At 44.3% G+C, this 14,083-nt stretch overlaps 1 protein-coding gene across 2 annotated transcripts in view; it reads right to left on the bottom strand.

Moving 5' to 3' along the window:
- Positions 1–14,083, bottom strand: part of LOC134579042 (adhesion G-protein coupled receptor G1-like) — a 108,551-nt gene that overhangs the window by 52,262 nt on the left and 42,206 nt on the right. For both annotated transcript variants that reach the window (XM_063438175.1, XM_063438173.1), the window contains exons 4-6: positions 5,292–5,370; positions 3,393–3,507; positions 1,932–2,057 (exon numbers count right to left, since the gene is read on the bottom strand). In XM_063438175.1, the coding sequence (XP_063294245.1) occupies positions 1,932–2,057; positions 3,393–3,507; positions 5,292–5,370 (320 nt within the window). The remainder of the gene's footprint in view (positions 1–1,931; positions 2,058–3,392; positions 3,508–5,291; positions 5,371–14,083) is intronic.

The raw sequence follows: 14,083 nt of genomic DNA, 5'->3' as shown, positions 1-14,083 counted from the left end.
GGTTCTACACAACTTAGAAAGGCACTATTCGGTGGAAACGTTCCAACGAACAAAAGGAACAGGCTACACAAGTAATTTAAGGATTCCGTTCGGTGTTTTATGTACTTTTGTGTTCCCGAAAAGAGACCGACCATTAGCCCTGATTCCCTGGAACTGTTTTTGGCGTAGGACCATGTGCACGGTTGGTCAAATAATTGACTTCCATGAAAATCCCCAATCCCTGAACCGATCTGGGTGATTTTTGGATATGTTGGTCACCCAGATCGGGGCTATCAGGAGATGTAACTTCTGGGATTGCGTTAGGTTCTTGGGGTTTTCATGTGTTTTGGGGGTGCTTTTGGGGTTTGTTAAATTGTATGGTTTTGTACCTGAGAGATAATTTAATTATGTTTGTGTGCTCAGGTAATTATCTCTCAGGCACAGGGGAGGAGTGTGTGGAATGTTTGCTTGTAACTAGTCTCCTCTCATGTCCAGTGGGGAATGCCCTGGAATGTGATTAAGGAAACCCCTTGCATGGGGAGTTACATAAAAGGCCGTAAGTGGCTCCCATTAAACCAGATGACTTCCCAGCATAGAGCCTCGTCTCATTCTGGGGGGGGGGGGGGGGGGGGGATGCTATAATATCACTAGTTCTTGTAAGAGCTACACTGCTATACTCTCTTGGAGGAGAGGTCTTCTCACTGGTAGCTGGATCCAGGAGTTTGGTCCAGGGTGAGAATGGACAGCGAGACTCCCGCCAAGCTGCGGTGGCTAAGTGGACTACGGTGCTTATGGTGTCCGGTGCGGTGCTTATAGTACTCAGTGATACTAGGAAGCAGCAATTGGCGGAGGTAACCAGTCGGGGTGCCAGGTGGTCCGCCACATCCACACTATCTATATATCCACACTATGAACTATATATATATTGTGGCAGTGTGAGGGAACACTGCTATATTAGCCCCCGAATGGCACTTTCAGTGTTCCCTGACTAGAGGGGGTTAAAAATCAGGTTGCTCTAGTCCATCAATTAGGGAGCTACATAAACCCTATGCAGAGGGAAATCAGGCTCTCCTGTGAAGAGCTGGGGTGGAGACAGAGAGACTGTGAGGCAAAGAGACTGTGAGGCAAAGAGACAGAGAGACTGTGAGGCAAAGAGACTGTGAGGCAAAGAGACAGAGAGACTGTGAGGCAAAGAGACTGTGAGGCAAAGAGACAGAGAGACTGTGAGGCAAAGAGACTGTGAGGCAAAGAGACAGAGAGACTGTGAGGCAAAGAGACTGTGAGGCAAAGAGACTGTGAGGCAAAGAGACAGAGAGACTGTGAGGCAAAGAGACTGCTGAAACTGTGTGGGAACAAAAAGGTATTTTGCAAGCTGTTATTTTTATTTGTTAAACTCCTGGGGTCGGCTTAGCTGCCAAGTAGCATAGACAGGGTACGCTATGTTAGTTAGTCTCCAGTGTGGAGTAGGAGATTATTTGGGTTTCCATGTTTTGCTGCGGCTCAATTGGGGCCGGCTTGCTAAATAAAGCTTTCCTTATATTGGAAGAAAGAACTGTTTCTGATGTTTATGACCCAAGACCCAGCCAGCCTGCTACAATATATATCCACACTATGCACCATCTATATAAATTGACGCTATACACTATCTATCTATCTATATATATATATTCACACACACATTCGCACACTCTCACACTTACATATTGTCTCGCACAGACACTCACATACATTCTCTCACACACACGCACACACACACACACACACATATTATCACAGACACCCTGACACACATTCTCAGATACACAAACACTCTCTCACACACTCACACTCACACATACTCTCAAACACAGACATTCTCACACATTTTCACACACATTATGACTTGTGTAATGTGCCATAAATGTTCCCTGGTTAAAGGAGCTCTCTATAGGAACATGGCATTGATTCCTTACCTGGAACAGAGAGCTTCCCCGAATTCTCACCACGTGGAGTCTTTCGACATGGTGGCCCTTGGTGTCCTGAAAGAGCTGCTTTGGCAGAGACATAGAGATGCCCATCTCCTCTGGGATGGAAGCAAGCTGAAAAAGGACAGACATATCTGAATCAAGGACAGACATAGATTATGCCACCTATTTCTTATGTCTTACGTTGAATTGTGAACCCCATTTCGGATGCTTTCCCATGTTTGCCGTTCAGGAGACGGCCTACGAACAGAATCCATTCATCTCCTGAACGAGGACCAACCCTGTACCCCATTAGAGTGTTGACACCAACCCTAAAAGTGCGAAACCACAAGGAAAACCATCAATGAATGCTTCCCCTGGGTGGCCGCCATTTCGTATAACCAAACACGTGGCAGAGAGAGAATGGCGGCCATCTTGTCTCCCGAACAAGGGGCAGCAGTACTTGGTCGTCGAGTGCCATGAACTCTTTTCAGCTAGGCACTCGCGCGAACACTGGTAAACCTTCGACTGCTGCACGTTCTCGTTCCCGACCATCCACACAAATGGCGTTCGGGAAATATAAAACTACCGAACAGGGGAACATTTATATCCTGAAAACAAGAGATTCCCTTGTATGGTGTTCGTAATGGAACCCCACAAACGGAGACCAGCCAGGACACCTATTTCCCTGGAACGGTTTTGGGTTGGCGACTCGGGTCTGGCGGGTCAAAACTTTACCTTGATTTACCTTGATGGCATTTCCAATCTGAGTGATTCTTGGATAATTTGTACCCTCAGATTGGGGCTATCGGGGAATGTTATTTTTGTGAGGTTTCTGTGGACGGAGGGGACAATTTTGGTATACAGTAGTGTGACAAACAGAACCTTGCCACAGGCTTTTGGAGGAGCCTGCTTGCCAGCCTGCTGCCCCGGGACTATGGCACAAACCAAAGACCACCCGTGAGCTTGTTAAACCATATTAACACTCAGTAACGATTCTAACCGCAGTGTTCTAATTGTCTGTTTGGGTGTCCACTTTTCACATGAACTACCACGAGGTGGTGGCCATCTTGTTCGCATGAACGCATTCAGCGGTGTTTGGTCGTCGAGTTCCTGGAACTAAAATCGGACACAGAAACTCCCGAACAACGCTGGACTTCCATCATCGCCTATGTTCGGTTCTATACAAATTAGTTTGGTGTAATTGTTTGTCTGGATGAGGGGAACAAGCTCCAGGGTAAAAACATTGACTATGTTCGGTAGTTTGCTAGGTTTTTACACTACCACTACAAATTATGACTTCCAGGAAATTCCTGAACCGATATGGGTGATTTTTGGATATGTTGGTCACCCAGATCAGGGCTATCAGGGTATGTAACTTCTGGGATTGCGTTAGGTTTGGGTATGGGGGAGAGGTGGGGGGAGAGGTCTCGGTACAGGGGTGTGAAGCCTTCTTTGTTTAGAACTTACCACATCTACGGAGTCAAGTTTGAATATGGCTGCCTGCAGAGAACCCTTTGCAAAGTGGTGGCTCGTGCCTTCAAACCCGGCGTGTGACAGAGTCGTTCTGATCCAGCGCCGCAGTCTGTGAAAAGCAGAGCAGATGTGATGTAAGCAAAGTTAAAGGTTAATTATTACTGCATTAAATAGAGAGAACCATGAGGAAACACTCGGTATCACTATGTAACTGTACGTGTTGTGATTACACTCGGTATCACTATGTAACTGTACGTGTGGTGATTACACTCGGTATCACTATGTAACTGTACGTGTGGTGATTACACTCGGTATCACTATGTAACTGTACGCGTGGTGATTACACTCGGTATCACTATGTAACTGTACGCGTGGTGATTACACTTGGTATCACTATGTAACTGTACGCGTGGTGACTACACTCGGTATCACTATGTAACTGTACGTGTGGTGATTACACTTGGTATCACTATGTAACTGTACGCGTGGTGATTACACTCGGTATCACTAACTGTACGCGTGGTGATTACACTCGGTATCACTATGTAACTGTACGTGTGGTGATTACTCTCGGTATTACTATGTAACTGTACGTGTGGTGATTACACGCGGTATCACTATGTAACTGTACGTGTGGTGATTACACTCGGTATCACTAACTGTACGCGCGGTGATTACACTCGGTATCACTATGTAACTGTACGCGTCGTGATTACACTCGGCATCACTATGTAACTGTACGTGTGGTGATTACACTCGGTATCACTATGTAACTGTACGTGTGGTGATTACACTCGGTATCACTGTAACTGTACGCGTGGTGATTACACTCGGTATCACTATGTAACTGTACGTGTGGTGATTATACTCGGTATCACTGTAACTGTACGCGTGGTGATTACACTCGGTATCACTATGTAACTGTACGCGTGGTGATTACACTCGGTATCACTATGTAACTGTACTTGTGGTGATTACACTCGGTATCACTAACTGTACGCGTGGTGATTACACTCGGTATCACTATGTAACTGTACGTGTGGTGATTATACTCGGTATCACTGTAACTGTACGCGTGGTGATTACACTCGGTATCACTATGTAACTGTACGTGTGGTGATTACACTCGGTATCACTATGTAACTGTACACGTGGTGATTATACTCGGTATCACTGTAACTGTACGCGTGGTGATTACACTCGGTATCACTATGTAACTGTACGCGTGGTGATTATACTCGGTATCACTGTAACTGTACGCGTGGTGATTACACTCGGTATCACTATTTAACTGTACGTGTGGTGATTACACTCGGTATCACTATGTAACTGTACGTGTGGTGATTACACTCGGTATCACTATGTAACTGTATGTGTGGTGATTACACTCGGTATCACTATGTAACTGTACGCGTGGTGATTATACTCGGTATCACTGTAACTGTACGCGTGGTGATTACACTCGGTATCACTATGTAACTGTACGCGTGGTGATTATACTCAGTATCACTGTAACTGTACGTGTGGTGATTACACTCGGTATCACTATGTAACTGTACGTGTGGTGATTATACTCGGTATCACTGTAACTGTACGCTTGGTGATTACACTCGGTATCACTATGTAACTGTACGTGTGGTGATTATACTCGGTATCACTGTAACTGTACGTGTGGTGATTACACTCGGTATCACTATGTAACTGTACTTGTGGTGATTACACTCGGTATCACTAACTGTACGCGTGGTGATTACTTATTGACGTGGCCAGGACGATGTAACCGTTTCTGGGGGAATCATTATTAGATTCCGCAGTTCTGTACAAGGCAGATAAATCATTACTTGGTCCACTCTGAGTGCTGTACAAATCTGTGGAACTTGGAGCCAAACTTACACGTGTCCATTTACAGAGACTTCGTTCCCGTCCAGAATTTGGCTGACCATTGACATCTCGTGATCCACAAACTTTGTGTCTGAAAGAAATACAGAAATCTCACAATTCAAAGTTGCTTTTCTTATCTCCCCACAGCAATAAAAATGAAATTCCTTTATAAAGCCATTGTCTAAGAAACAATATCAAACCCTCTGATGATAATGCCATTTGTGAGGTTTAATGCATTTGTTTCACTAATGACTTTTAGATTTGAACTTAAAACAAGACCGAGAAGGAATACGTTTTGCAGACACCCCACAGGCTTGCCACAAGCTAGTATTATTAAATCATGGCCACGAAGGCCGTGTTAGTGCTAGATGAGGGCATTGGGGCACCACAACATTGGTTATATGCACCCTGTCAATATAATCAATGTGGGTGGCATTCAATAACTCTCCGTCCCCCCACACTTTTACAAGCTTTATTAGACAGTCATTCATCACTCTCTCCTGTTGTGTTCCTTAACTCAAAATCCTCCTTGATTGTAAGCTCTTTGTCTTGTCTGCCTTCGTTATTTGTCTGTCAATTACTTGTTCACCTCGGAGTGTGTTCCAGACGCCTCAGGCCCTTCCTCACATTGAGAGACTAAACAATGGCTTGTCCTTGTACGGGGAAGGATGTGGGAGGGAGTGTTGGCTGGACTCCTGGTACCCAGAGAAATCCTTCAACTGATTATTCTCCAGAGATTGTTCTCAATCCTGGCACAAAAAATATTTTCTAAACGAAGAGGGGGGTAGATGGTTTATTGGTAGCCTCAGGAAGTACTGTGCATACCTGGAATTGTAGATACATGGTGCAGCCTTCCAGTGCACAGTGCTGTATCATTCACTGGGTATATCAAGGTGACATTCACTGGGTATATCGAGTAGGCAGGCACTGGGTATATCGAGGTGGCATTCACTGGGTATATCGAGGTGACATTCACTGGGTATATCGAGTAGGCAGGCACTGGGTATATCGAGGTGACATTCACTGGATATATCGAGTAGGCAGGCACTGGGTATATCGAGGTGGCATTCACTGGGTATAGCGAGGTGACATTCACTGGGTATATCGAGTAGGCAGGCACTGGGTATATCGAGGTGACATTCACTGGGTATATCGAGTAGGCAGGCACTGGGTATATCGAGGTGACATTTACTGGGTATATCGAGGTGACATTCACTGGGTATATCGAGGTGGCAGGCACTGGGTATATCGAGGTGGCAGGCACTGGGTATATCGAGGTGGCAGGCGCTGGGTATATCAAGGTGGCAGGCGCTGGGTATATCAAGGTGGCAGGTGCTGGGTATATTGAGGGAACATTCACTAGGTATATTGAGGCAGCAGGCACATCGAGGTGGCATTCACTGGGTATATCGAGGTGGCATTCACTGGGTATATCTAGGTGGCATTCACTGAGTATATCGAGGCAGCAGGCGCTGGGTATATGGAGGTGGCAGGCACTGGGTATATGGAGGTGGCAGGCGCTGGGTATATGGAGGTGGCAGGCGCTGGGTATATGGAGGTGGCAGGCGCTGGGTATATCAAGGTGGCAGGCACTGGGCAGATTTTGCCTGGCTGGACTATAAACTGTGACTATAAAGCATTAACCCCTTAGTGACCAGGCCGTTTTTCAAAATTCTTGCTGTTGGGACCAAGGCTCTTTTTACATTTCTGCTGTGTTTGTGTTTAGCAGTAATTTTCCTCTTACTCATTTATTGTACCCACACATAATATATACTGTTTTTCTCGCCATTAAATGGTCTTTCTAAAGATACCATTATTTTCATCATATCCTATAATTTACTATAAAAAAATTATAACATGATGAAAAAATTGAAAACAAATTACACTTTTTTGAACTTTGACCCACAAAATCTGTTACGCCTCTACAACCGCCAAAAAACACCCGTGCTAAATAGTTTCTAAACTTTGTCCGGAGTTTAGAAATACCCAATGTTAACATGTTCTTAGCTTTTTTATTGTGCCAGTTATAGGGCTATAAGTACAAGTAGCACTTTGCTATTTCCAAACCAATTTCTTTCAAAATTAACACAAGTTACATTGTAACACTGATATCTGTCAGGAATCCCTGAATAACCCTTACCATGCATATATATATATTTTTAAAGAAGACAAGCTAAGGTATTACACTTGGGGTATTTTGAATCTTTTCATGCAGCCATTTTACCACCAATCTATACCAAATTAAACAAATAATAATAATAATTGGTGATTTTTTTTTGACACACATAGCAATTTAAGAATACATGTACTGAGAACTTTAACCCCTTAAGGACCACACTTCTGGAATAAAAGGGAATCATGACATGTCACACATGTCATGTGTCCTTAAGGGGTTAAGGATTACTGCCAAAGAACACCCCAATATGTGTTCAGTAACATCTCCTGAGTCCAGGGATACCACCCATGTATAGGTGTATCAGGTTCTCTGGGGGCTAAAAGACCTTATTTGGAGGGTGCGCATTCCAGTTTCCCAACTTGGAATTTTCACTGCTGGTCATCATGCACCCAGGTCCTATTTGGGACATTTTTGAAGCCGGCCAATGTAATTTACCCCCATCAAACCATATATTTTTTAAAAGACACCCTAGGGTATTTGAAATGGTGGTTTTTTAACACTTTCCATGCACTAATTCTACCACCAGTCTCTGTCAAACTTTTGGGGAGTAATTTTTTTGTGTTATTTTTCTCTCACATTGCACTTTAGGCATGGATTTTTAGTTCCGTTTATGTGTTACTGACAAAGAGCACCCCAATATGTGTTCAGCAACATCTCCTGAGTACAACAGTACCCCCAATGTCCAGGTTTTATGGGTTTTTGCAAAAGTACAGGCAGGGCCGGACTGGGGATACAAAGCAGCCCTGGAAAAAAAAAAATCTATGCCAGCCCCAAAAGTCATTGCGCCATATATTGCTGTATGTAATATGTAAGGCAATGTCTTGCCACCCCACATGGTTGAGTAATATATACATATATATATATATATATATAGCTTTTTCTAATATATAATATTGGTCCTTTTAGAGTAAAATGTTTAATTATACATTAAGCATACTCACATGCAGTGTTTACATTGCTTCCTAGTGACAGTCACTCAGACAGTCACTAGAGGTGCTTCCTGTGTCAGTGCTGCACAGCGTGATTGCACAGTGTGCAGCACCTACTATCAGGGCCTTTGCAGCCAATCCTATGGCAGAGCATTGGATTGGCTCAGATCATCATGCTTGATAATCGCAGCCATAGAGGCAGGGCCAGTCGAGGGAAGACCAGCACGGCGTGGGGAGAAAAAAAAAAAAGGTGAGTAAAAACACTTTTTAAATACACACAGATACACCATGACACAGACACACACACCATGGCACAGACACACACACAATGACACGGACACATAATGACACATACACACACACACACACACACTGACACATACACACACACACACCATGACACATACACACACACACAATGACACAGACACACACCATGACACAAACACACACACACCATGACACAGACACACACACAATGACACATACACACACACACATACACTCACACTGACAGAATTACACATTTTACCTGTAGGTGACCGGCTGGGTGGGCTGGCGGCCGCAGGGGGAGGTCTGCTGGCGGCCGCTGGGGGAGCAGGCTGTTCTGTCTCTGCTCCCCCGCCCTCGCGCGCAGCTTAATGAGACCGAGGACGTCATATTCCGGCCCCGGTCTCATTAAGCTGCGCGCGAGGGCAGGGGAGCAGAGACAGAACAGCCTGCTCCCCCAGCGGCCGCCAGCAGACCTCCCCCAGCCAGCGGCCGCCAGCAGACCCAGCTGTCTGCCCGGCCCCAGGTGCCGACGGCCCACCGGGAAATTTCCTGGTATCCCGGTGGGCCAGTCCGGCCCTGCGTACAGGGGTCAAATGTAGGGCTTTTTCATGTTTGCACATTGAAATTTGCTAGATTGGTTTGCTGGGCCTATGTTGCCTTTGAGCCCATATAGCAGCCCAGGAATTAAAATTAACCCAATCATGGCATACCATTTGTAAAAGTAGACAACCCAGGGTATTCAAAATGGGGTATGTTCAGTCTTTTGTAGTAGCCACTTAGTCACAAACGCTGGCCAAAGTTAGCATATTTCTTAGTTTTTTTTTCATTTTTTTACACAACAACTGCACTTTTACTGGTGATTTCATCGTCTGAATACGTTTTACTGATTTAGAACACTCATATTTGTGTTCAACGAAGTCTCCCGAGTATAACAATACCCCCCATGTACAGGTTTTATGGTGTTTTGGAAAGTTACAGGGTCAATATAGGGCTTGCCCGATCTAATTTGCCAGATTGGTTTGCTGGACCTTCGTTGCCTTTTGAGACCTTATGGTAGCCCAGGGATGTGAAATAACCCCATCATGGCATACCATTTTCAAATGTAGACAACCCAGGGTATTCCAAATGGGGTATTTCCAGTCTTTTGTTGTAGCCACTTGGTCGCAGGCAGTCCCACTGCTGGCAGTGCTGTGGACACATTTGGGGGCCATGTGACCTCGACCCCTTGAGGCACTCGGTAACGGTAAGAGAATCTGAAGCCAGCGGATGGCTTCATATTCTCTTCCCTACACTGCTGGGCGCCACGTACGGCAAACCCGGAAGTGATCGCTCCGGGGGCCGATCACTCGTGTCTCCGGCAGTGTAATACCATAAGAGCGGCTGGAAGCGATCACGATCGCTTCCAGGGCTCAAAATATCCGCAGACGTACCAGGTACGTCAGAGGTCCTTTGGGGCCGTTTTTTGTCGGACATACCTGGTACATCCACGGCCCTTAAGGGGTTAAATCATTCACTCACAGACTCCGTATTCATGTAGCAGACTCAGAAAATTTCACATTTTCTGTGTGAAGGGTTTAGTTTGCAGTCAGGGCCCTGTCTGGAGGTGTGTGTCTGTCTGTCATAGTTTACAAGGGCTCCAATTTGTAAATGGATATAGTCAGATTCTAAAGGTCTCGGGATAATATGTTTTATGTTTTGGGGTACTTTTTGGGTTTTATATTTCGTGTTGGGCTCTCTGTTCCTGGTAGATAATTAGCTTACCGGTCTTAGCTACAATAGCCTTTTACTATACCCTGTTACTATACCCAGTTCCTAAACCATGTTCATATTCCATTACTCTACTCTATACTGTACCCTGTTACTAAAGCATACTGTGACGAAGCTCTTGTACTCCGAACGAATACCCGAAACTTGACTGAGGTCCCGCTGGAGCTTTTCCACCCGACCAGATTGCAGCTCTCCTTCCAGGCAGGTATCGCCCCCTCTGCCTATTCCTCTGCAGCTCTTCTTCCAGGCAGGTATGGTCCCCTCTGCCTATTTCCCTGCAGCCCTCCTTCCAGGCAGGTATGGTCCCCTCTGCCTATTCTTCTGCAGCCCTTCTTCCAGGCAAGTATCGTCCCCTCTGCCTATTCCTCTGCAGCCCTTCTTCCAGGCAGACTGTATTGGGCTGTCTCTAAATATCCGTGTTACGATGTTATTTACGCCTTATTTAATCTCTGTATACACTGTACTGTATGAAGCATTCGTCTGGTTGTTCGGTAAAACCCCTCCGTTCGACATACGAACAAACTACCGAACAACCAGACCACCCCGGAGAAAAGTGTGGCTCCAATTTACCTCCCCAGCCGTCTTTATTGCCAATTAAGTGAAAAAGCTATGAACGCACTGTTGTATTCCCTGTGTGGCCGCCATTCGGCATGCGAACACGTGGCGGCGGCCATCGAACATTCGAATGCCCAGCGGTGTTTGGTCGTCGAGTGTCTGGAACCCAAATTGGAAACTCGACTACGCAAACACCGCTGAGACCTCCAGAGTTCCATAACTGTCGAACAAAACACATAAACGGCCTGACGTTCGGCTAAATGAATCCCACGAACAAGGGGATTCATACGAATGCCAGCACAGCCCTGGATGCTAAGGATTTTCATGACATTTACCCCGCAAATGGAGACCGACCGCAAGGCCAAAATGCATGGAACTGATTTCGGCTATGGCCTCGTGTGCGGTCGGTCAAACGAACACATCCATCTAACTCCCAAACCCCTGGTCCGATCTGGGTGATTTTTGTTGCTCACCCAGATTAGGGCTATTCGGGCATACTAAAGGTGTATCTTGTATATTTGGGGTACATCCAGAAACCAGGTTGCTAAATTGTGTTCCTATTTCCTGTTACTAAACCATATTACTATATCCTGTTACTATACCATATTACTATATACTGCTACTATACCATATTAGTATATCCTGATACTATACCCTATTACTATATCCTGATACTATACCATATTACTATATCGTGTTACTATACCATATTACTATATCCTGTTACTATACCCTGTTGCTAAATCGTGTTCCTATTTCCTGTTACTAAACCATTTTACTACACACTATTAATATACCCTATTACTATATCCTGATACTATACCATATTACTATATCGTGTTACTATACCCTATTACTATATCCTGATACTATACCCGATTACTATATTGTGTTCCTATTTCCTGTTACTATACCATATTACTATAGCCTGTTACTATACCATATTACTATAGCCTGTTACTATACCCTGGTGTTACTATATCCTGTTACTATACCCTGGTGTTACTATACCCTGGTGTTACTATACCCTGGTGTTACTATACCCTGGTGTTACTATATCCTGTTACTATACCCTGGTGTTACTATAGCCTGTTACTATACCCTGGTGTTACTATAGCCTGTTACTATGCCCTGGTGTTACTATAGCCTGTCTATAGCCTGTTACTATACCCTTGTGTTACTATAGCCTGTTACTATACCCTGGTGTTACTATATCCTGTTACTATACCCTGGTGTTACTATATCCTGTTACTATACCCTGGTGTTACTATAGCCTGTTACTATACCCTGGTGTTACTATACCCTGGTGTTACTATATCCTGTTACTATACCCTGGTGTTACTATACCCTGGTGTTACTATATCCTGTTACTATACCCTGGTGTTACTATATCCTGTTACTATACCCTGGTGTTACTATAGCCTGTTACTATACCCTGGTGTTACTATAGCCTGTTACTATACCCTGGTGTTACTATACCCTGTTACTATACCCTGGTGTTACTATAGCCTGTCTATAGCCTGTTACTATACCCTTGTGTTACTATAGCCTGTTACTATACCCTGGTGTTACTATATCCTGTTACTATACCCTGGTGTTACTATATCCTGTTACTATACCCTGGTGTTACTATAGCCTGTTACTATACCCTGGTGTTACTATACCCTGTTACTATGCCCTGGTGTTACTATATCCTGTTACTATACCCTGGTGTTACTATACCCTGGTGTTACTATATCCTGTTACTATACCCTGGTGTTACTATAGCCTGTTACTATACCCTGGTGTTACTATAGCCTGTTACTATACCCTGGTGTTACTATACCCTGTTACTATGCCCTGGTGTTACTATATCCTGTTACTATACCCTGGTGTTACTATACCCTGGTGTTACTATATCCTGTTACTATACCCTGGTGTTACTATAGCCTGTTACTATACCCTGGTGTTACTATAGCCTGTTACTATACCCTGGTGTTACTATAGCCTGTTACTATACCCTGGTGTTACTATATCCTGTTACTATACCCTGGTGTTACTATACCCTGGTGTTACTATATCCTGTTACTATACCCTGGTGTTACTATATCCTGTTACTATACCCTGGTGTTACTATATCCTGTTACTATATCCTGTTACTATACCCTGGTGTTACTATATCCTGTTACTATACCCTGGTGTTACTATACCCTGGTGTTACTATACCCTGTTACTATACCCTGGTGTTACTATATCCTGTTACTATACCCTGGTGTTACTATACCCTGGTGTTACTATACCCTGTTACTATACCCTGGTGTTACTATATCCTGTTACTATACCCTGGTGTTACTATACCCTGGTGTTACTATACCCTGGTGTTACTATACCCTGGTGTTACTATAGCCTGTTACTATACCCTGGTGTTACTATATCCTGTTACTATATATGTTTCTTACCGAGCTGTTTGCAGTAACCGTATTAACCCGTGGCTTGGGTTTTAGCACTAGGGAGGTCACTTTTTACTTTCGTTATTTCTGTTTGTATCTGTACTTCTTTTACTCTTTCTGAATATGTTTTATTCAGGTCAGTTGATGTTGATTGTGCAGAGCAATCAGGGCGGACATTGCCTGCGCTTCACTCCGTAATCTGCCTTTTATGGCGGATGTTTAATGAGATCAGCAGATTTTATTCAAGGACATCTGTAAATCAGTAACGTAAACTATAAAGCGGACATTCCTTACATTCTATTAATAATGAGTCTGGAAGGTAGGGGAGCCAGGTCTGTGTGTGTACATATATATCTATATATAATATAATCTCTGTCTCTCTCTCTGCCTCTCTCTCTCTCTCTCTCTCTGTCTCTGTCTCTGTCTCTCTCTCTCTCTCTCTCGCTCTCTCTCGATCTCTCTCTCTATCACAGAATACATTAACTAACAGATCGCCTCTCCCACATAAACAGGAAGATTCCTCATTATTGAATTCATTGTCCCTACGTGTTATATATAGTGACGGGGCCTCCTAATTCTGTCAAATGGCTGCACATAAACCGCTGCCAAACACTGTGATTTTGTGATAGATTGACTTAACATACAGACCTTATCGGATATATCAATTATTTGGGT

This window comes from Pelobates fuscus, chromosome 12, assembly GCF_036172605.1.
Source record: "Pelobates fuscus isolate aPelFus1 chromosome 12, aPelFus1.pri, whole genome shotgun sequence".
Lineage (NCBI taxonomy): Eukaryota > Metazoa > Chordata > Amphibia > Anura > Pelobatidae > Pelobates > Pelobates fuscus.
Note: the sequence above shows the minus strand (reverse complement) of the source record. Positions and strands in the feature narration are given on the sequence as shown.